The following is a 22,286-nucleotide window of genomic DNA, read 5'->3' on the forward strand; positions in this document are numbered from 1 at the left end:
TGCGACTAAAAAGGCGCGCTTCGCTGCACTTGAAATGCAGTTGTCTGTGTGCCGGTGCGTCTGGCTGTCAGTGTGTGTGTGTGTGTCCTTTGTGCAATGTCTTTACATGTCCTTTCCGCCTTGTCTACGTGTGTGTGTGAGTGGGTGCTGTGAGCTATATTAAATATTTTTGCTGCTCGCATTCAAAGCAATTGCGAACTGCTTTTCATTTGCAGTCACCGTGTGCGTCTGGAACTAATCTCATAAATCCCAAAGGTAAATATACACAAACAAGGAAAAACGCTTAAAAAGAACTTCAAAACTTCTTCACTCGGCTGGTATATGTGTGTCACATCAGCCAAAAAGGAAAAGACAAAAAAAAAAGGAAAGGAAGCGGTGGTTTTCCGCCTGGCTGTCACTCTATATAAATAAATGCACGTCTATTTATATACATTTTTATTTACTCGCATGCCCCGAGTGGAAATGCATTTTATTTCCATTTAATTTGCGGTCTGTAGCGCTCTGCAACTAAATGTTTTGACTTCGGACATATCCTTGATACTCGGGCCGAAATAAAGAGAAGAAAACGTGTGGAAATGGGACGACTATCTCGAGGGAATTCACAGTACAGCTCACACACGAAATGTATTTACACAGAAATCTATATAAATGCTTAATATCAAATGCAAATATTCGGCTAGCAAATTCCACCGAGACATTGACTATTCAAATCGATTGAGTTTTCTTTTACTTTCGGGCAAATAATCGAATAATTTTCGACTCCATAAACAGAGTGCCTCGGGGGGGGATTTTGCCAAATGTATGAAAATATAAGGAGGCCAACAGGCATTTTCTGAGTTCATAAGTGTCCGGAGGATTGCAGTTGTCTAAGTTATACAAAAAAGCTGGAATACCTCGGTAATCGGATGATTTATCATACTTTCCTAGGCGAGGGATATGCACCAAATTATCGATTTAATTTTTTAAATTTGTAATTTATTTATATAAATATAGTGCCATTTTTTTGAGCTTAATTTATACAGGACAATTTGTCAAATACTATATTTATTGCTTATCAACAAGTAACATTTAAAAAAACTACTTATCCACAAAAAAAGATTCTTGCACTTAACACAATAATAATGATGGTCCATTTTGAGATGCGTTTCAGCAAATAAAAAGGAATATTTTGGCTGAAGGTGTTTAAATTGATTACATGTAGAAACAAGTGGAACAATCAGCTAAGTTTTTCTCTAAATTTTTCCATTTCATTTTATTGTTCTACTCCATTTGTTGCGCAAGCCATTTTCGATTGAACAACATGGAGAAAAATGTGGGAGTCTGTGTGTTTAGAGCGACAACGCTAAGTGTTGGGCTATGTCAACACCCAAAAATATCCTTTTTAGCCCCTTGACACCCCCTTCGAAGGTCCTGTTGTGTGTGCGACTTATTTGCTGAGTGACACACGAATTCGGTTCGGCGACAAACGCCTCGACTTTGACTGGCCCCAAAGTTATTGGCTGTGTGGGCGGGGTTAGGGGTTTAGGTATTCGTATTCGTATTCGTATACGGGTTGCGTTTCCCAAGGATGTTTGAGTTGTTAAGCTGCTTTGGGGCCCTCAGCCCTCTCACATGTGCTGCAAAGTGGTCAAGAGCGTTGTCCATTCAGTGTTCACTTTGTTGTCCTCCTTTCATCCGCTCCTTTCGCAGCTCCTTCGTGCCCATCCTGTCATGTTTTCCGTGTGTATTTCTCTGCAATTTTTATGTGATACTAAATTTTGTGTGTGTGGCGGAAAAACGAATCTGCAATGTGCATCGTCATTTGATGGTCGAATACATTTTCCTTTCCCTTTTTTATTTTCTGGCACAAGGAAATGTGATAGCGGGATTTTGTCGAAAATAGCAAGCGATCTTAAGTGTCCTGGCAGGTTAAAGTTATGGTGCTTGGGTGCTGAACTTATTGAAATTGATTCTTGGATTAAAGGAATAACGTATTTTGTATTGAATATTCAAATAAGTATTATTGGAATAAGTGAAAGACTTAAATAACTAGATACCAGGAATGTCAAATAAAACTAAAGTTTTAAGCCATATTATTAAATTATAATTACATTTATTTCACTGGGTTAAGGGCGCTTTCAATAAAGCTTTACCTCATAGTAAATTTTTGAATGAACACAAAATTATTTTGGTGACCCTAATGGGACGGCTTAAAAGGCTTGGCCTGATCCTTTAACCCCCCGATGACCCCTTGCTCTTCCTTAGACTCGAATTCCCTTTGTGCGATTTTATATTTAACCTCTGGTCGCTTGTTTCTTTTTTAGCCCCTAAAATAATTTGATACACATGCGAAGGTTTCTGGCATCTCGCTCATTTGCTGGCCCTCTCACTCACTCGGCCACATCATAAATATGTTCGCCCAAAAGTGCCGTTTTGTCACTCTACGTCTCCCTCCATCTCGCTTCCTCCTCGCTTCCATCTCGCTCCCACTCGGTGCGGTTGTTGTTGGCCTTGCATAGAAATTACTTTTACTAGGGAAATGGGATTTTCCTTGTTTTTCTCTTTGCAACACTGCGGCGATTATGCGACGCCAAAGCAATTTTTGACTAGAGCGAGAGGGGGATAATACGAAAGACAGAGAGGGGCAATATGGGTAAGCTTACAATCTTATGTGGTTTTTGTTATGCAAAGCAAACTATTTTTATTATACTAAATTTAATTCCCAAGCATTATTTTAAGAGTTTATCTTGAACAATAGCAAACAATATAGGGTTATTTTTATAATTATGACAAAAATATGTAATTTTCTGTGTGTTTGCCTTAATTTTTTCATTTTTCTTTTCGTTGCATTTAATTTGATTATTTTTTTTTCTTATTTGTGTTTGCAATTTGCAATTTTCAACACACAGAAGTTGCATATGCAGCACACGTTGCGTATGCGTGATGTCAGCAAAGATTAATTAATGAAACAAACAATCGAGTGCGTAAGCGAGACAGACTTTATGGATAAAGAGCGAGACAGCTATAGAGCATAATCATTAAGAGTAAAACGATTAATTGCTCAAAAAATTACGACAAAAAAGGCATTAAAATTTAATTTACATTTTGTATTCACGCATCGCTTAGTTATTAAACCATTGGGTACAGTAAAATCCAGTAAGAATAAAGGCTTAATAGTTAAAAACAATTAAATCTATATATTTTTTCGGTAATCGAAACTAATTAGCTGAACTTAGGGAAAATAACAGATTTTCCTAACGAATTTTTTTGCTGTTTTTGCACCCTAATGGCTGCCCACAAATTGAATAATTGCATGAGTTACACACAACGAGAAAAAAACAGTGAAAATCAACCAAACGCTTGTTAAATTTCCCACGCTTCTTGAAAGAAGCACAAAAAAAAAGCATAAGAAAAACGGTGACAGAAAAAAAAAGGAAAATTGCGGGGAGGAGACTGTACACATTCAAACAAAATAATGATAATTGAATCAAATTGCATGTCAACAGTGGATTAGCAAAGCAGGAGAGCAGAGAGAAAAATTATATAAAAATTGCATTGCATTGAAATGATTATTTGAGAAAGTAGCAGTGAAATTGCCGCAGAAGCCGCAACTTGTCCTTGTTCCCACGCACACACTCCATATGGGTTTAAATAAAACAAGATATATACACTTGTACGTATCTATAAAATATAGATACAAACTCATTTGGGGCTGGAAAAACCAACAGCAGACAAATGAAGAGGCGAAGAATGAAACTCTGGCCAGAGAAGCCCCTAGAGAAAGGCGTGGAGAAAGGGAAAAAGAGACGGAAAAGGGGAGAACGGGTTAAAGGAAGAGGGGTCGTTGGCAACATGGGTTAAAGTGCTCGCTTCTCTCCGCAAAAAAAGAGATGATAGAGTGGGTTAACCCATGTCCTGATGAGGCACACTTCGCTTACTCTCCCTTTCCCATTTCATTTCTCGGCCTTTCTCTCTTAAAAACAATGAACTGCAAATTGTGCGCAAATTATATAAAAAAATAAACAAAAAATATGGCCAGAGTAGGGCAACAAAAATATAAAGAATAAATAAACAAGTAAACAAAAGGGCAACCAAGTAAAACCAAATAAAAATGCGGCAAGGCAACAGAAATTCAGTGAAAGAGCAGCCCCGAATGAGTCAGCAAAAAGAAGTACATTTCGCATAATGCACCACACGGCGTATGCTTGATATGTGAAGCATGCCAAAGAATAAACACAAAATTAATGGGAAAAGAGAGCTTAACAAAAAACATGAAAATAATTTTCCAAAAGTCAAGAGTGATAAGGAAAATAAATAAATTAATTAGAAACTCAGACGGAATGGCAATTAAGAGAACAGCAAGTTCTTTTTAGCAAAGTATACAAAAAGTATACGTATTAACAATTGAAATTACAATGGCAATACAAGAAGTCCTGAAAATTGAAAAAGAACAATAAAACAAAATGACTTTCCCAAAGTGTACATTTGTTTCGATACTTTTCTTTGAGTTAGTGAAATAATTAAATCATTTCTAAATTAATTATATTATTAGGAAACAAAGACATTACGAAATTAATGTAAGAGATGATTTTAATTTTAATAGATATACAAAAAAACTCTACCACTGAAAGTTATAAATAACAAAATTATATTTTGCTATCACTATGGGCAGAGAATAAATCTGCTAAAAGCAAGCACTTAGCACCCTTTTCAATTTCATCGATTTAAGTTGTGATCCAACAGAACCAACAGCCACTTGCCAAAGAGAAGCCGCTTCTTGAGACATTAAGCAAATATTGAAACATAAATTTCAATTTGTGTTATTTTTTTATTACAGCGATGTTTGTTTATTACTCGGGCATATCAATTTTGCCGGTGAAAGATTAAATAAACACAAATGTGAGTCAGAAACCGGGGTTCAAGGAGTGGGTTCCGGAAAAGCACTCTGCCCCTCGGAAAAAGTGCATTGGCATATTAAGCGTCTGTCTGCAGGGCAAAAACTCCTACTCAAATACAAACAAAAAACAGAAAACAGCAAAGCTGAAAACAGAAAACAGAAACAGGCAAACGTGTGCACATTTTATTTTATTTTTACGATTTTCATGTCTGAAAGTTTTCTTTCAATGTTTCTGTGTGTGGCAACAACGGCAAGAGGCAAAAGTTTCAATTTCTGCAATTGTTGAATTTTTGCACGCACAAGAAATAAAGATGAACGAACACACCCATGCGGGGTTACCTCTCGGCACATGCAACGATAATGTGAATGACCAGGGACCAGGGACCAGAGACCGGAGACTCTCGGAGACCAAGTACCCAATACCGAATATCCAATACCGAATACCCAATACCAAATGCCGAAGAGCTGCCATATTGACAATGGGGCTCGAGTCGAACGCGCCAAGTCGCAGAAAATGGCAAAATCCCAGAACAGTGGGTCAATCCCTAATAATTTAAAAGGACATCTTCAAAAAGGCAAGACTGATCAACATTTAAAAAATAAATTCATTTATTTTTGAGTCAAATAGAAGAGGCTAATCTAAATACATCAAAATTGTAATTTTATTAAAAGAAATTATGTTGCCAGTATATAGTAAGCCCTGATATTGTTTTAATCGCAAATTAATAATTTATGGTTGCAGTAATAAAGTCAAAAATGTGACTATTCAAGAAGTCTAATAAAACATTAACGTCCGCAAAATATTTATACAGCAAATCAAATCCAAAACTTAATGCAAAAAAATGTGAGAGAGTAATCAACAGAGACGCGAAAGAATGTAAGGAATTTAACGCCAGGGAAAATGGAAAATGAAATATATATAATAGTGTGGATGAATAAGCCCAGACAGTCGTTTAAAACCGGTTTCAGAAATTCACGCCGCCGCCAATAGACCTTGAACCACTGTGACTGGTGGGTCGGTCATAACCGGGCTCAATGCGAGCCAGTTGCATTTTCCATTGGCCATTGGCCGTTGGCTCGAGTACGTGCTGGAAATGAGCAAAAGTCTCAATTCGAGTGCCTAATTAAATCAGCATCACCTCACCTCCTCGTCCCCCGTCCCCACCCACTTTATGAGGTCGACTGCAGTCGATCGATCGAACGATCGAACAGGCGATCGTTCCAAATTCAATTATTTCAATAAGCCAAAGTGTCAAATGCTGAATGTCCCCCAAAAAAAGGGAATTCAATTGAATAAAGAGATCGTTAAAATTAAATCTGTCTGAATACATCTTATAATTATAAAGTGTGAATGCAAGAGTTCAGTAAAAAGTTCAATTTTCGGATTGATTAAAAGCAGTTTACTAGTGTGCTATAGAAAATCAGTGAATTACCATTTGCCATAGCAAAACTCAAAATTTGATAAGCTAGATTTGTTTAATTTAAATTTCAATAATATTTCAAATCATGCAAGTAGTTGAAACATAAAATGGAACTCAATAGAAATCAAAAATGTTATCGATTTGACTTTTTAAAGTCTCGCATTTTTTCTCAATTTTCCAGTTGATTTTTTTTTCTTTCTTCCTTGACACAGTTTCCCCCGAATTCATTATCACTTTTCCAACTGGTTCATAGTGTACACACCTATCTTTTCGTCTATCTCTCGCATTTTCCCCCTTTCTTTCTGCGTATCAATTATGAGTCTTTGACTTGGTTTTAGCTCTTAAAGCCAAGCCAAGAAAAAGAAAGAAAAAAAAAACAACCCACCATAATAACCGAACAATTTCCGCTGTTTGGCGGTGGAAAAACGAGTTTTTCTTGACTTTGACTGTGACTCCTTGGGCTTGTTTTTTTTTTTTTGGTTTTGGCTTTGGCTTTTCTTTTTAAGGCGATTCGGTTATTAAGTTGGCGAACGGGAAGCCCAAACCCGGCCGCCCCTTCCTGTTGGATTTGCATAACCTGCTGCCGCCGGGTCTTCTATTTGTTTAACCCCTCGAAGAAATGGACAAATCAATTTGCTTGACAACCGCACAGAACACACACAACACAGCACCCACCCACCCACTCACACACACACACTCACTCACTCGGTCGAAATCGAATTGAGTGTTGATTTATTGGCCATGATCTGATTTTGAACAAACAAGAAAACCCATTTAGCGACATGTCCAGGAATAAATAACCATGCAAAACTAAAAAACATAAGGGAAGGGAAGGGGAGAAAGAGAGAGGAGGACCGGGGAGCGAGTGAGAGGGAAGCATGTCAAATGGCGCACATAAATCTAATTGAATTAGCGTACGAATATCAAATCAAAAAGCAAGAGCACCCCAAAAATTGACACTTTAAATCAAAAGACCGGGCAAGTGTGAAAAGCATAGAGTTGAATGACCGCCGATCGTTGACTCCTCTGAGAAATACTATATATATATATGTTCATGCACATTTATGTGCAATATTGGTCAAATTATTTGGCCACGACTTTGATAAATTCGATTTTAGACGACGGAGATGAATGAGATGAAAGGCTTTTAGAAATGGGTCACTTGTACAGTCTTGGGCTCTGCACTTTATTTTCAATTATTACATTTTACAGAAATTAATTAATTAGCAGATAAACATAGCGTGAACAAGAAGAAAAAAACATTATATTGCCCTTAAAATATATTGTGTAGTAATGTTTAATTATTTTATATGGGTTTTACCAATAAATTGGATCCAACAAATTTTTACAAAGCAAATCATACATTTTAAAAACTTTATGCAATCTGTAAGTCTTGTAGTATAAGCTAAGTGTATATCCCAAGATAAGTACTTTAGAGGAGTTCCAAGTGCCACTAAAAAAGCAGTCTTAAAATTTGTGTAAAGCCACTAGTAATTAAGTCGGCATTGTAGTGAACATGACTTTGAATTTAAAGTCAATTAAACTGTTCAATTGTTCATAAAACATTTGGCTGCACAAACAGTGGGCCACAAAAGTCAGTCGAGCGGATAAAAACGCAGTGTAAGAGGAGGTGACAATGGAGACGGCAACTTGTTCGTTCTTTTTGGGTTCCCTGAATTATTTAGCAATTTAGTCGATGGAAAACCCCCTCCCCCTCCCCCTACCCCTCTCAAAATGTCACATTAACACTGCTTAGCAAGCAGTCGAACACGTGTCTGACAAGAGAATCTTCTTCAACTATCCATCAAAAAGTGCCCCAGCCACACGAAAAAAGGCACCATAGATGGTATCCACATATATATATATGTTCCATTCTCTTCGCATCAGTCATGCCTCGTACCATCTCTTTCTTTTCGCCCCCGGCCGTCTCTTTCACACACGCTGCGTAGACAAATGCTAATAGCATGGCAAATTTAATTTTCACACTCACTTTGTGCGTTTGTGCTCGGCTTTGTGTGTCTCTATGTGTGTGTGTGAGTGTGTGCGGTTGTGCGAGTGTGTGAGAAGTGATTTTGGGTATGCTTCTTCTTCGCGCTGCGGCTTTAATTGAATTTGCTTCGTTTTTGTTTTGCTGTTTTATTAGTTACAATTTTTGCGCTCAATTATGCGAACGTTAATTCCATTTTTCAAAGCTACAGTAGGGATTCGATTCGAAGATTTATGTGAAAAGGGCCCGAAAGCTAATGAAACCTAAGCAATTTTTTTATAGGGATTATTTAATGCCCAAAAGAGTGCTATGAATTTTCAATGTTAAGAAGCATATAATTTAAGAATTTTTTATTCAAAATATTTGTGTTTTCAATTATAATTTAAAATGATTTTCATTATACAAAAATCTAATTCACTTTTATCAACTTATTATACATTTTTTTATTAGGAAAAAAACACCTTTTTAAAAATCGTACTCTTTGCTTAATCCGAATTAAGCTGAAAAACTCACAAAATTCAATTTTTTTCTTTCGAAAAGTTAATGAATTTACACTTTCTTGTGTTTACAATAAATAAATTGATCTGTTCAACATATTGAATTTCGACTGTGAGTCTGTCTACCTATGTTTCATGTTTTCTAGATTTTGTTGATGCTTCTTTGCTTGTTGTTTCTATCTCTCGTTTTTTGTTTTTGTTTGGAGTGAATTTTTGCGTTTGGTGTAAGCGCCATTTAAGCCGACGGCAGCTGTCAGTGGTTCCCTCCCTTTCTCGCCCGCTCTACGTGTCTCTCTCTAACTGCGAGTGTGTGTGTTTGGCTTTATCTATTTCACCGTACATGCGTGGGTGTATGGTGCTTTTAATCGCTGGACGGGAACAGAAATAAAAAATGGAGTAGCAGCAGCGGCGTACTTACATTGCATATTGCCTAGTACGTATTCCCTTTGTGAATTCCCCTTTCATTTTTGCCATTTCTCCCACTCCAGCTGTTTTCTGCTTTAATAAACTAAGTTAGTTTGGATTTGGGTACTATTTTTATGCCATGTTTTGATATTTTCCTAAAATCCAAATAATAATCTGACAATTTACAAGCTCTACTCTGAAATGTAACTACATTGGTTGTTAATTCCATAAATGTATTCATTCGATATTAATATTATGTTTGTACGGTCGTGTATTAATGAAGTTTGCTATCTTACGCTAATAATTAAGCAGACTTCTGTGAAATGCAACTACATTGGTTGTTAAATACAGACCTACAAGCTTGAGCTGCCGTAAATGATTTACAAGACAAAATTTAGAAATTACGTATACGCCCTGCTAAACAGCTTCATCAGCGGAAACAGACCAATGTTTTGATTTAAGTTCCCTTGTTACATTCCTGTAATTATGATAAATATCTGCATTGAACAGCCCAGCAAATTGGAGCTGTCACATATCACGCATACGACTAGTTGAACAGTCAAATCACTCAACAATGTCAGCGGTTATTTTGGTTTTGAGTGCAAAGTTGTGTTTCAGCGAAACAGTGATTTTTGGCTGTCAGAAAAACACATACATATTTGGCCCAAGCAAATAGTTTATGTTACATAGCATTCTTTTAAAAGCGAAATCTTTTTAATAACTATCGTTTACCAGCTAAAAATGCTTGATAAAGATACAGTTTAACGCCTGCAGCATTGTGTCATGATAAAATATGTTTGCCCCTTTCTAAATCCTTCTTGGTTCAACCGCCTCCACTTGTTGTCCTTCTGGCATGCTTAAGTTTTTCTTTTTTTTTCGATTAATCCACTTTCTGCATTTTCTTGTTGTTGTTTGGTTGTTTTTGCTGTCGTTTTCGTTGGGCGGTCAACCTGACATGTGAGCCACAGGCACGAATACCAATGCTTAAATTGTGGCGTATTCGGTAGCTGCAGGCTTTAATGCACAAAACCAGAGTCACAAGACAGGATGGCAAAGGGGGATTTGCCATTTTCCCCCTGTTTAGTAGTGTGTGAAAAATGCGCGCCACAGCCAAACAAATTAACAACAACACTTGGAAAACGGAGAAGAAGAAATAAAATCCACACAACATACACACACACGAAGTGAATAAAAAATAAATAAAAAATGGTTAGAAATTGGAACAATGACCGCCAAGTGCTGCCAACTCTCTGTCTCTCTCTCTACCGCCGCCTCGCCCCCTCTCTTTCCCACATGGTTTTGGTTCATTCATACATTTTTGTAATTTTTTTTGTATTAACTTTTGTTTGCTCGTTTTCGTCTGCCGCCTTTTTTTCGGGCAGATATTTAAAGACTTGAATTTCACGGCTCTGGTTACAGACTTTTTTTTTTGGCCACAAAAAGTTGTTCATATATATTTTGGTGCTTAAAGAGCATTTGAATATGAGAAATTAGTTTTGGCACAGGAAAACTAATCCTTAATTTTAGTGGGAACAAATCAATGGTAAATATACGGAATCCTTTAAAAAAATTACTGATTAATTTACATGTGTTATTGTATTTTACACAACTATTTTGTCTTTGCCAGAAAAATATTTATTGTCTTTAGAAACATAAGCAACCAAAGGCGGTTTATTTTCTTAAATAAATTAAAAGAGCTTAACACTTCAAACAATTGAAAATTATGTAATTAAAAGTTTGGTTTTATTTTAATAAACATAATCATTTATTAATTACAAAAATATATCAATTATCAATAATTTGAAAATTGTTTTTAATGGTAATTGGTATTAATTTTGACTGGCACTGTGGCAAATCGAATTTGTTTACATGTTTGTAATGGTTGTAACATTTATTAAACAAAATACGATATCCTTTGCAATTCCAAAAACTGCTAAAGGTTCAACTATACAGTTTAAAGAAGTTAACTTCGTTAATCTTTGTTTTCCTTGCAGCCATTTCAATTTGCATGCTAATTTGATTGATTTCACACAGGACCCAGAAAACTTCTGTTGATTAGCTTTGTTTGTATGCGGATTTGTTTATGTTTATTTCAACTCTCCCAGGATATGGCAATCTCTTTGCAGAATATTCAGTGAATTACCCGTCAGCAGTGTTTGCTCAATTTCAGCATATTTAAATATAATTTGATTTGCCAGTTAAATGGAAAATGATTTAATAAATGTTCGTGCGCGTGCACATTTTTTTTTATTTATTTTTTATTTTAATTTTACTCAGTGTCTCGTTTTCCTTCTGCCGATTATTATTGTAGTTTAATTAAAATGCTTATTGTTTTTATTTGTCGAATGTTTACACTTAAATTGCAGCGAAATATTATATGAAAGACAGAAAGAAAAATGAATATAGCAATCATGTTTAATTTTTATCTGCTAAGATTTAAATCGGTTCTGACGGTATTATGTTTTGCAGTGACTCGGGTTTTGAATGCCATTTAATTTATTTATTTTTGTCCAAGCGATTTTCCCCCTGGAAATGTTTCCGTTTTCAAATTGTTCGCTGCATTCTGTTTGTGAACACGTTTGTAAATCTGGTCACTTGATATACTATACCTGACCATATACATATGTGTTTTATTAACTGAAACTGAACTCTTTAGCCCCTCGTCTCCCGTAACGCCGAACAATTTGGATTCTGCGGTTGCCCGGCTTGATTGTTCGTTAATTCGTTTCAATGCCTTGCGACCGCACTCAGCCTCCGTTCTCCATCGTTTCGTTTTGGTTGTGGCAACATCCTGCCGCCATTTTCCACCCATCACCAGCCACGCCCACTTTCAGAGGGGGTGGGGGGTTGCGAGTTTATTGCACTTGAACTGCACTCGAAGTGGAGCATAAACTACCGACGCCGTAGGTCAGTTTCAAGAGCTCTTCTCCGCCGATTTGCAATTGGATTATTTCAACTTTTTCTATAAAGAATCGAACGCAACGCGAAGGCCTTTCATATAATTGAATATCGTGTCACGGGGCAAAGCTACGTTTTTAAATTTATAAAAATAAACCAAAACATTGACTCGAGAATCAATGTAAGAAGATCAGATTTAAATAACATGTATGTCAGTTACTAATTATTTGTATTTTCTATTAAGTCATATATACACATTTTAAAAATCCCAGCTTTATTTTTAAACTTATTTTAAAACTAAAAACATTTTACGACTTTAAGTATTTTCTTTACTTCCGATTTAATTTGATCCTTTTATTCCTTCTGTTTCTGTTCACAATCTTACATTTTCCTTGGCCAAGAAAAACCCTAATTAAAACATTTTCGCATAATTTATTTAACGCTTTTTGAGCGGTCCGCAAAGTCAATGTTTAATAAGCCGCTGAAAGAGATGATGGTATTTACAATGGCCAAGATTATTATTGTTATTATCCCACATTGTTGATGTTTTGTAAGTCGTTGACTTGTCCAATTGAGCTCGATGAATTTGTTAATTGCGTTGATTATTGGCATTTATTATTAAAAATAATTCACAGTATTTGCCATACTTGTTAGTTTTATAATTATTATTGGCTGCTCTTCAACGGCCTTTGAGTGGGCCAAATATTTGTGGGTGTACCGACAAAAACAAGAGCAGCCACCACGTTTGGCTACATGGAATTGCAATTAAAAGCCATCGCCCGAAAGGCATTTTATGCATGAAATATCCTGGCACGGTGGGTAAAAGGGTTTTTCAATATTATTCTTTAAAGTTAAAATCAAAATTACGAGATGTAAAAATCTCTAGGTTTTTACTATACTTTGGAATCATTTTAATCAAACCTCTTTTTTGTATAACTTTTTTAGCTTATTCGCTTATAATCATTTTTGCTCCACAGTTCATCGAACAATTTAAAGAGCTTAACGTTTATGAAACAATTAGGAATTCATGTAAATAATTACAATTCCAGTTCAGGCCGGTTACTGCTTTAAGAGCGGAAATAGTAAGCCATTAAAAATGCAAAGAATGTTCATGAAATGTTAAAAAATTAATATTAAAAATGTACTACAATAAAAATTAATTTTTTCATAATATTGTATAATTAGCAGGACAAATTATATTATGAAAAAAATACCACTTATGATAGGCTTATTTATAAGTTCTCTAGTACTTCTAAATGGACAAACAATAAATCAAGAGACTTTAAAAGGACTTAATGGAATTACAGCCGACAAAAGCTTATATTTGTTGTACTTTTTTTGCACTCCGGGAATTTGGCCACCCCCAAAACTTCCAATTTCCGAAACTAAGCAAATAGAAGACCGTAAAGTCAATGGCAGAGCAGCTGCCATCTCTCATCTCGCTCTTTGCAGCGCTCCCGTCTCTTTCACTCACCGGTACTGCCTTCTCTTTCACCATCTGCATGTGGCCGCCTTGGGTCATTGATACGTAAACGAAAAGCATGAGAAAATTGACAAATAGGCGACACTCAAATATTTGCACACTCAAAACCCACACACTGGTTTCCAAAAAGAGAGAGGGGAGAACATGGACGACAGAGATAGCAACATCAGGCAGTGAACTTTATTCAACGCTTTACCTTCTTATCTAATCTAAAATTTGTATATTTACTTCATCCCCAAAAGGTGCAGATTATTTATACACATTTTGCATATTTATTTGCGGCTGTACAGCCGCAAAAACATTACCACACTTAATGCGAGCAATTAATTTAAGTACTACATTATTAAAAAAAAAAAATCAACATTGTGAAATCAGCGAAACCATAAAAGAGAACAATATCCCGAAAATGTTTTATGGCCACCGAAAAAGTTTAGTTATGGCAAATTAATTCGTTTCCGAATGGGTAAGTAGTTCACATGACTATATCAGCGTGTTTCCAGTGTGATAAATGGACTTCGCAAGCGGGCAAATTAAAGTTGAAAGAGAGATTTTTTAATGGCATTTACGCTAACCTATTGGCTCAGACCATTAGCGTTTTTTTTTTTAGAAATTTTGCAGCTAAGTTTAATCATTTAAATATGTTTAATTAATTTTTTTCGAGAATTAATTAAGAATACCTAAGCAGAATTACATCGTGAAAGCTAAAGAAGTAGAGTTTTTTTTAGAACTTAAGACTTAATACATTTTCATCGATAATAAGCATGTGTTCTAAACTGCATACCTATTTTGACTGACCTTCTTGCCATAATTCCGTTGACATTTTTAACCCATCTTGCCATTGTTAGTTAATTAAATTTCGATTAGCAAAGCTAGGCTAATAGAGTGTTATCAGTCTGTCCATCTCTTTCTCTCTTTTGTCCAGCCATCTCTTTCTGCAGTCTGGCACTGGGACATCTTTGATTTTAATTGCATTTCCATTTTGCCCCTGAATCAATCGCCACTGACATTCGACTTCGATACTCGACATTCGTAATTCAATTGTCCAATTGTCCGTCGGCACCCCCTATACCGCTCCCCCCCTCCCCTTCCCCTTCGTCCACTGATTGTGGGGGATAGAAAGAGATGGGGAGTTTGTCGAAAATGTTGATTCATTTATTCAAGGTGACGACGCATCTCAAATAATTGAGTTTTGCTTTTATCATTCGGCTCTTTCGAGTCCCTTTATTTTGTGCCATTTTACAATTTGATTACGTCAGCCGGCAACCCCGCCCACTCCACCCACCACCCACCGCCCACCGACCATGGCAACATTGTCAACTTTGATTGACACCCAACTTCGACTGACAATTGACCGTCAACAATAAATTGTTGCATGCAAATTGTCGTCAAATCAACAAAATCAGCTTGGAAATGGCACAGAGAAATGGCAATAATGAAAATTTTAAAAACAATAAAACCAAGTGACAGCGGAAAAAAATTAAATGAATGTCACGGAGTTGGATGAAAAAAAATACCCATTCGCAATCATACTTATTATTTGCGGCCGAAGGGGGATGTCGAGTTGCTGCCTATTGATTATAATGGCTTTGGAAACAATAAAAACATTTCCATTTTTGCGGTGGCAAAAGTTCAAATAAAAATGTGCATATTTTTATTTGAAAAATTAAAATTAATTCGGTTTCTAAAGATGAGTGTGTCGGTAAGGTCACTTTTTTTTGCATAACTTTCCTATGTTTCGTTTAATACTAGCAAAAAAAAACTTTTTGATTTGTTTCTTCTTTATGCTAAAAATAAATAAATTATTTTTTCTAATTTTTTGTTTTGATTTTCCTAAATCCTTTAAAAGCTGCGCACTTCCCGACTCTATTACCACTTTGTGCTCTCACTTCGCCAACGCACTAGTTAAGTGTAGCAATTTGTGAATTAATAAACTTTGATTAGAATGTTTGTGGACAAATACCCAAACAAAGGCCGAAACACGGAGAAGAACAACACAGATTCGGGGGACCATAAATAGAGCAAAACAACGACAATGACAACAACAACAACCGGGTCGACCAGCAACAACGGCAACAAATAGCAACGATAATGTCAATTATTATTAACACGAAAAGCGCACGCACTCGGTCCACAACCGCCACAGCCACGCCCCCATTTTCCCACCGCGCCGCCCGCTTTTTCGGCCATGCATGAGCAATTTTCGTGGTCAATGGCGTCGAACAACCCACATCCCCGCCCACTTCCTCTTGACCACAGGCACGGATGACAACTACGGTGGAGATTGGCTGGATTGGACAAAAGTGAGCCCTTTTTCTGCTTTATTTCAAATATAGAAATTTTCCAAATGCCTTTACATTTGCCAAATAACCTGATAATATTTTGTTTTAAATAAATTATTATTTAAAATACTTAAGTTTTCCAGCGTAATTATAAGTTAAGTCTATTTTTATTTTCCTTGTTATTTTTTGAAAGCCTAGGTTTACTGATTTGCACAATATATTGCGTATACGCCCAGATGTACCTAGGGTATGAAGAAACAAACCATAGGCAATTGTCTCCATAAAGTAAATGATTTATACTTGAATGATTTTTTCGAAAAATAGAAAAAAAAAAAGAAATATTAAAACGTTACAGACTATAGGCCATTATCACAGTAGTAGGAAAGTGCGGGGTGCGGGATGCGGGGGCACTGAGGTGGTTACGCCGGCGATACAATCGCGTACTGTTGGTGACCGGTACCGGACAACAACTAAACAACTGTGGCAGCAACAACAACAAAGCAACTGGCCACAAATACAAAATAAAAAAAAAACTGTTGTACAATTCTGTTTTTGGGCTTTTTAGCCTCCCACGTTCGCCAACCTTAACCACCCCACTTTAATTTTGTATTTTGTGATGTTTAAATAGCCGAAAATTGCCAACATTTAAATGCAGCCAAGTGCCACGCCCTTAATTAGGCGGCTTATAATTTTCGAAAATTAGGACTGGAGGCCATGACTAGTTCGTTAGCGTGTGTTTGTGCCCGATTTAGTTCGACTGACTTTTGGCCAATTAATAGGCGCGTGTTGCCAACAATATGCGAATATCTACGTGGCGAACATGGTTTTTAACAAACTGTCCAAAATCCCAAAACTTTGGCAGCCCCCAAAAACATAACCCCGCCGAAAGTTTGTTTAAACTTTTTTTGAACCGAGATTTGACTTTTGTTTCAGCACAGGTAAATAGTTTGGCAGCATGGAAAAACTATACCTTAACATTAAGGTTTATCTCTATGAATATGGCAATACATTTTAATGTTATAGCACTAAGTTGCTTCTTTTTTTATGACTTTGTATGCCTTTTTGAGAATAGATCCGCCAGCGAGTGTGCTTTTGATAATTTATTAACCAGACAAATGGAAAAATAGAAAACATTTTAATTGAATGTAAGAGAAATAAATTGAATCCGCCTTAAACAAACCCTCATCGCATCGAGGGCCTCAATCAAATTAAAGATTTATGATCCCCAAGCAGCGACAGAAAAAAAAAAAAAAAAAAAAAACATCTAGACAAGACAATGAATATCAATTAGGGGGCGAGAGAGGGTTAAGGCGGGGTCGGGGGGCGAGTTGGACCCCAGCTTGATTAGATCAGCAGGCGGACAAAGGAAAAATGAAAAAGTAAAATGAATAAATATTTTCTGTTGCTTCTAATTGACGTAAATTAATAAGCAGTCCCCATCTAATGTCACTGAAAGTCACATTCACAGACCCCGAAAAGGTCAGATATCTCCGTCAATGTCAAGGAGCAAAGAGCACAAAGTGTTTCCTTATCAACACTCAAGGACCCAGCGGCATCATCATTAAAAATTTAAGCACTCGCCTTAAATTTGATTTAAATTCCCTCGTTTTTTCAGTATTTTTTAATTTGTTTCTTCTTTTGTTGCCCGCTATTTTATATATATTTTAATTTTTACTTATACTTTCTGTTCCAACGTTTTTCCTTTTTTTTTTGTATGCCTTCTGCGGGCGGCTGGAGTCATTAAGTCAGCTTTGTTCCGCCTCAATGCCGACCCCGCCCCCTATTTACCGCCCCCAAATGTGAATGGGGAGGGGAGGTGCTGGGCGAATAGAAACAAAACAAAGGCAAACAACAACAGCACTGGAAACAGAGAAAAAATTAAATAAAAACGAAAAATTGTGACAGCAATTAAAGTCGGAGTCTCCTCTTTGAGTTAAGAGCAAAAAAATACGAAATGGGGCACATTTTCAATTGCAAATGAGACACAATCAGATGAGGCTGCTGCCAAAAAAGCTCAGGAAAATTAAGAAAGCAAAATGAGGGCAAATATTCGACTAGAAAATTACCTTTGAAAATTTCACAAAAAATCCAAACTTTTTATTTATAACTTTATAAATTTCACAAGAATCACACTTCTGAAAGCGTTTAAGAAATATCTTTCCAAGATTTAGTCACTTGCAGTTATATAATACCCTCATATACATTTCTAATGCAACTAATAATTACTTTATAATTTTGTCAACTTAACGGTCTCCCATAAAAATTGCATAAATCTGTTTTCGTGAAAGGCAAAGAGATCTTTTCGTTTCTCTACATTATCATTTCATTAATCTCCCCCCCCCAGTACCCCCTCCCCCTGGCCCATTTAGGCTGTACTTAAGCATAAAAAATTAAGCAAAAAAAAAGAAGAAAAATAAAACAGAAGGCGAAGAGATGAGAAACTCATAATTGCACGCTAAACGCCATTTGAGTGGACATTTTTGTGAAAAACAACTCCAGCAACAAAGTCAAAGGGAAGCGCTTTGGGTGAAAAGGGGGTTGGAAAAGGGTGGAAAAGGGTGAAAAAGGGGCGGAGGTGGGTGGCAAAAGGTGGAAGCTCGGACGAAAAGCTTCCAACATGGAATCTTAATGAGTGGGCGGCAGCTGGCAAGTGCAGTAGCACCAAACGAACCCGAATCCCGGCCAGAGGTAAACTACAAAAATGGGAAAAACAGCTGGAATTGAAAAGGGTCAAATTCGAAATTAAAATACCCTGGGATTCAAGCTAATTAATTTGTAAACCTCAAACCTAAAAAAAAGCATTTTACATGACTCTCAGGTTTCATGAAGGGTTTTTAAAAATGCTTTAAATTATGTATAATATTTTTTTAATTGCTAAAGAAATAACTTAAGTGTTTGCTTACTTATTTATTAAGGCCAACACTTGATTGTGGTTTTCCATCATTCTTATAGTACGTAGAAAAGTATTTACCTGTAAAGAGAGAAAAAAAATATTAATTGGTACTCAGTCTTTATGAACCATTTTATATTTAAAGTTACATTTATTTTTGGCCAACTCAAAGGGAAACTATTATTATGAAATTGCCATCCTTGATAATTAAAAACCCAAATTATGGACCAGGACTCAGCTTAATATTTTAGATATAATTAAATGTAAGCTTTGTTTAAATGAAATGTAGTATAATATTGCATTTAATTAGCTTACACATTCGCAGGTGTACTTGCCATAATGGTAATACCCTCGTTATTCTTGGATGGCCCAAAGGTAACTGGGCCAGCTGAAATGACCGTCACGAAGGGGGCGTGGCATGGAATGGGCGGCAGGGGGGTTGGGAGGTATGTAAGTGATTAACGGCGGGTTTCTCGCGTTTTCTCGGGCAGGTAAAAGTACTGGCAAAAGCAAAGGCAAAGGTGATGGGGCCTGCATCGGGTAGAATGTGAAGCCAAGTTAATTTATAAACACTGAAGATACTTAAGGGACTGGAGAGGAAGTCAGAAGGAGCAAGCTGAAATCCCATCCAGCGGATGAAGTTGCAATAGAAGCGTGGAGAATAAGTGGCAAGATGATATCCCGAAGTCACCTTGACTGGGCTATCAGTGTGTAATCAATCATTGCTGTGACTTCCCCGGAAAAAAGGGGATTTCAATCCAAAGTCTGGCAAGTAATTAAAAACTTTTCTAGGAAAATGGTAGTCAATTTGTCAGGGGGAAAAAGAAAAACACCCAGCAGTGGACTTCATTGAATGTGATTTTTACTACAGTTTTATAGATTCCCAAATAGATTTCAGCACCAGAACATTGATGCCCTACTGCTGTCTAATTTTTCAAAAAGACTCCCCAAAGGGGCTTTGGCATTTGCAATTGGCATTTTGCATTCGGCAGTCGGCAGTCGAATCTGTGATTGAGCAACTCCCATGGAGAAGATTTTGCCAAAGAGTTGGTCAAGAGCTTTGGCCTATAGCATATGGCACACAGCATACAGCATTCAGCATACAGCTAGTTTTCCGCAGCAAACTTGGCACGCCACAAAGATCTCATCTCCGGAGTGTGTATGTGTGTGTGTGTGTGTGTGCATTTGGAATCCATGAATGAAGCCGGCTAATGGTTATGGCCAGGCTTTGACGGAGCAACTGGTTCTGCCATCATCATTATCATCTTTTGGTTCTTGCCCACTTTTTTTTTGCCAGCCATTTGAATGTCGGCTACACTGAGATCAACTGTGTTAATTGGGTGCTTAAATCGGAGGTGCAGTAAAAAAAAGAATACAATAAATACAAAAGAGAATATGTGAGTTACTCATTTGAACAAAGGGTGTTCTTTGATGTTCAAGTGTAAATAAAAGTATGTGAAAGTTTGTGACTAATAAGGTGTAAAATAAAAATTTAAATATTTTGTTTCTTGGACAAATCAAAGGGAAAGTTAAAAATAAGTCTATATATTATTTCTTGGACAAATCAAAGAGAATTTTAAAAATAAGTAATAATAAAGATGAGTAGTTTTCCATTTTAAAACAATTACATTTAAGTACCCTAATTAAGATTTCTTTTTGCCTTAAATATAAATACCTTAAATATATATAATGCAAATACGGCTGCATTATTTACATGTTTTGGTCAAAACAAAAAGGAGAAGATTTCTTTCAGTAAAAACACCTCGACTAACTAAACTGCATTCGGTTTAAATGTGTCACATTGCGAGAAAGAGAGCGAACGACTGAAGCCACTTGAAATTTGCATTGCAAAGTTGTTCCCCTTTTTTTTTTCTGTTTCTTTTTTTTTTGTGTGTTTTTCAGGTTTGGCCGGAAGGTGAAAATGACGCCGCCGCTAGATGTCGCCACTCGACTCGTCCCTTCTCTTTCGCGACCACGCATACCGTCTCTTTTCCATTGCGTGTGTCGAGTGAGTGTTTACTTTTATGGTCATTGACTTGTCCCCTCCTTTGACTGTGACACACAAACACTGCAGCCGTGCCACAACACCTTGTCGCCACGCCCACCTCCGCTCCGCCCCCGAGTCCCTGTTATTTTACAGAAGCTAATCAAGCGATTGCTGCAAAAACACTAATTCAATAGCGGCATTGAAAGACTCTTTTAGAGTTTATTTCAATTACCTTTCACAAAAAATCTTTTGATATTCACAAAGTATTTTTAAACCAAAAAAAGGGTGTAAAATTGAAGCAGAAAGGTTTCTACCGATTATAAATCATTCATTAGGTATCTAGAATAATTTTTTTCGCCACTATTAATTTCATCTACTGCAAAACCATACAACATATAATCCTCCTAACGATCTACGTTTGCTCTTTGATATCCAAAAAATATTTTTTAATCCTCATTGAAGATACAAAAAAGCTTCTATGGGTTAAAAAGGGTATAAAAACAATAACAAAAATAAAATAAGGGTATCCTGTTAAAAACACACTTACTTTGAAAGCACAAATATGAAAATATATAAGCCTCTAACCAGAAATGTTCTCTAATACTAAAAAACAAATACGTATTGCAAATAAAATGATTAAATAAGTCAATATTTTCATATCGATGATAACAAACAAATAAAATATTTGACAAAAATATATGACAAAAGATATTATTTGGATTAATAATCAATTAGTTTTACTTTCTATCGCCAAATTGAAACCTAGGTTTCGATGATATTCCTCCACAAAGGAACTTTTTCGGATGACCAGCACTCGACTCGTATGCAAATTTAAATTGTGTTCATTTGTTTGGTATTTTTTTCTTTTTATCGCAGCTCACTCGTTTTCATTTTTTTTTGGTGACGGCACCGCTAAGAGCATTAAGGGGCGCAGGGGCGTGGCCGATCCGGAGGAGATGCAAAAATAACGTTAAATGTATAAATTCTCGCATTTATTTCATCGCTTCGACGATGCAAATTCGTTTATGCAACCCGAATAAAAATAAAAAAGAAGAGGGGATTGTCCGGAAGGTTGTCCGCCGAAAGGGAGCGTCCGTCCGCCAGCGGGAGTTGCGAAAAAGTAATCATAAAAAATCACGGCCCAAATGGTTTTTCCTCTCGACCAAAAAGAACACGGGTGTTGATGCCTATGGGTTTGAGTGCTTTTTGCGCTTTTCACCCAGAAAATTGTGCCATTCAATTAATTTTGCTGCTGTTTGGCATACAGTGCGTTTCGCAACAGTGCATCGCTGAAAAATTAAAACTTTCGATAAGCGCCACTAGCAAAATGCATTCCACAAGATATAAAAATAAAAGCACCATTTTATATCCATTACCTAAAATTATTTTTAAAGCTATTTTATCTTGAGTATTTTGAATAAATGACTTTATATGAACCAAACGCTACTTACTTTAATACAACAAATACTCCAAGATAATTGATTGTAAAATAAAATACAGTCAGCAAATATATTTAATAAAAATGTACAAGTGGTGAAACGAACTCCACAGGTGTTCCAACTG

At 36.4% G+C, this 22,286-nt stretch overlaps 2 protein-coding genes across 9 annotated transcripts in view; both read right to left on the reverse strand.

Moving 5' to 3' along the window:
- LOC108050844 (low-density lipoprotein receptor-related protein 2) overlaps positions 1-22,286 on the reverse strand; it is a 163,158-nt gene that overhangs the window by 102,591 nt on the left and 38,281 nt on the right. The gene's annotated exons all lie outside the window — the stretch shown is intronic.
- Positions 5,060-5,928, reverse strand: LOC108051080. Its single transcript, XM_017133031.1, has 2 exons — positions 5,877-5,928; positions 5,060-5,421 (listed from the first exon to the last, which is right to left on the reverse strand). The coding sequence occupies exons 1-2, from the start codon at positions 5,926-5,928 to the stop codon at positions 5,060-5,062; spliced, it is 414 nt and encodes a 137-aa protein (XP_016988520.1).

The sequence above is a fragment of the Drosophila rhopaloa genome, unplaced genomic scaffold, assembly GCF_018152115.1.
Source record: "Drosophila rhopaloa isolate 14029-0021.01 unplaced genomic scaffold, ASM1815211v1 contig_3, whole genome shotgun sequence".
In the NCBI taxonomy this organism is placed as follows: domain Eukaryota; kingdom Metazoa; phylum Arthropoda; class Insecta; order Diptera; family Drosophilidae; genus Drosophila; species Drosophila rhopaloa.

Bases quoted from the DNA above. Each gene is read 5' to 3' on its own strand.
- LOC108051080 (XM_017133031.1), bottom strand. From the start codon at position 5,928: ATGCAACTGGCTCGCATTGAGCCCGGTTATGACCGACCCACCAGTCAC. The intron at 5,422-5,876 runs GTTCAAGGTCTA...TTAAATTATTAG, and splicing joins CCGACCCACCAGTCACAGTG to GGATTGACCCACTGTTCTGG.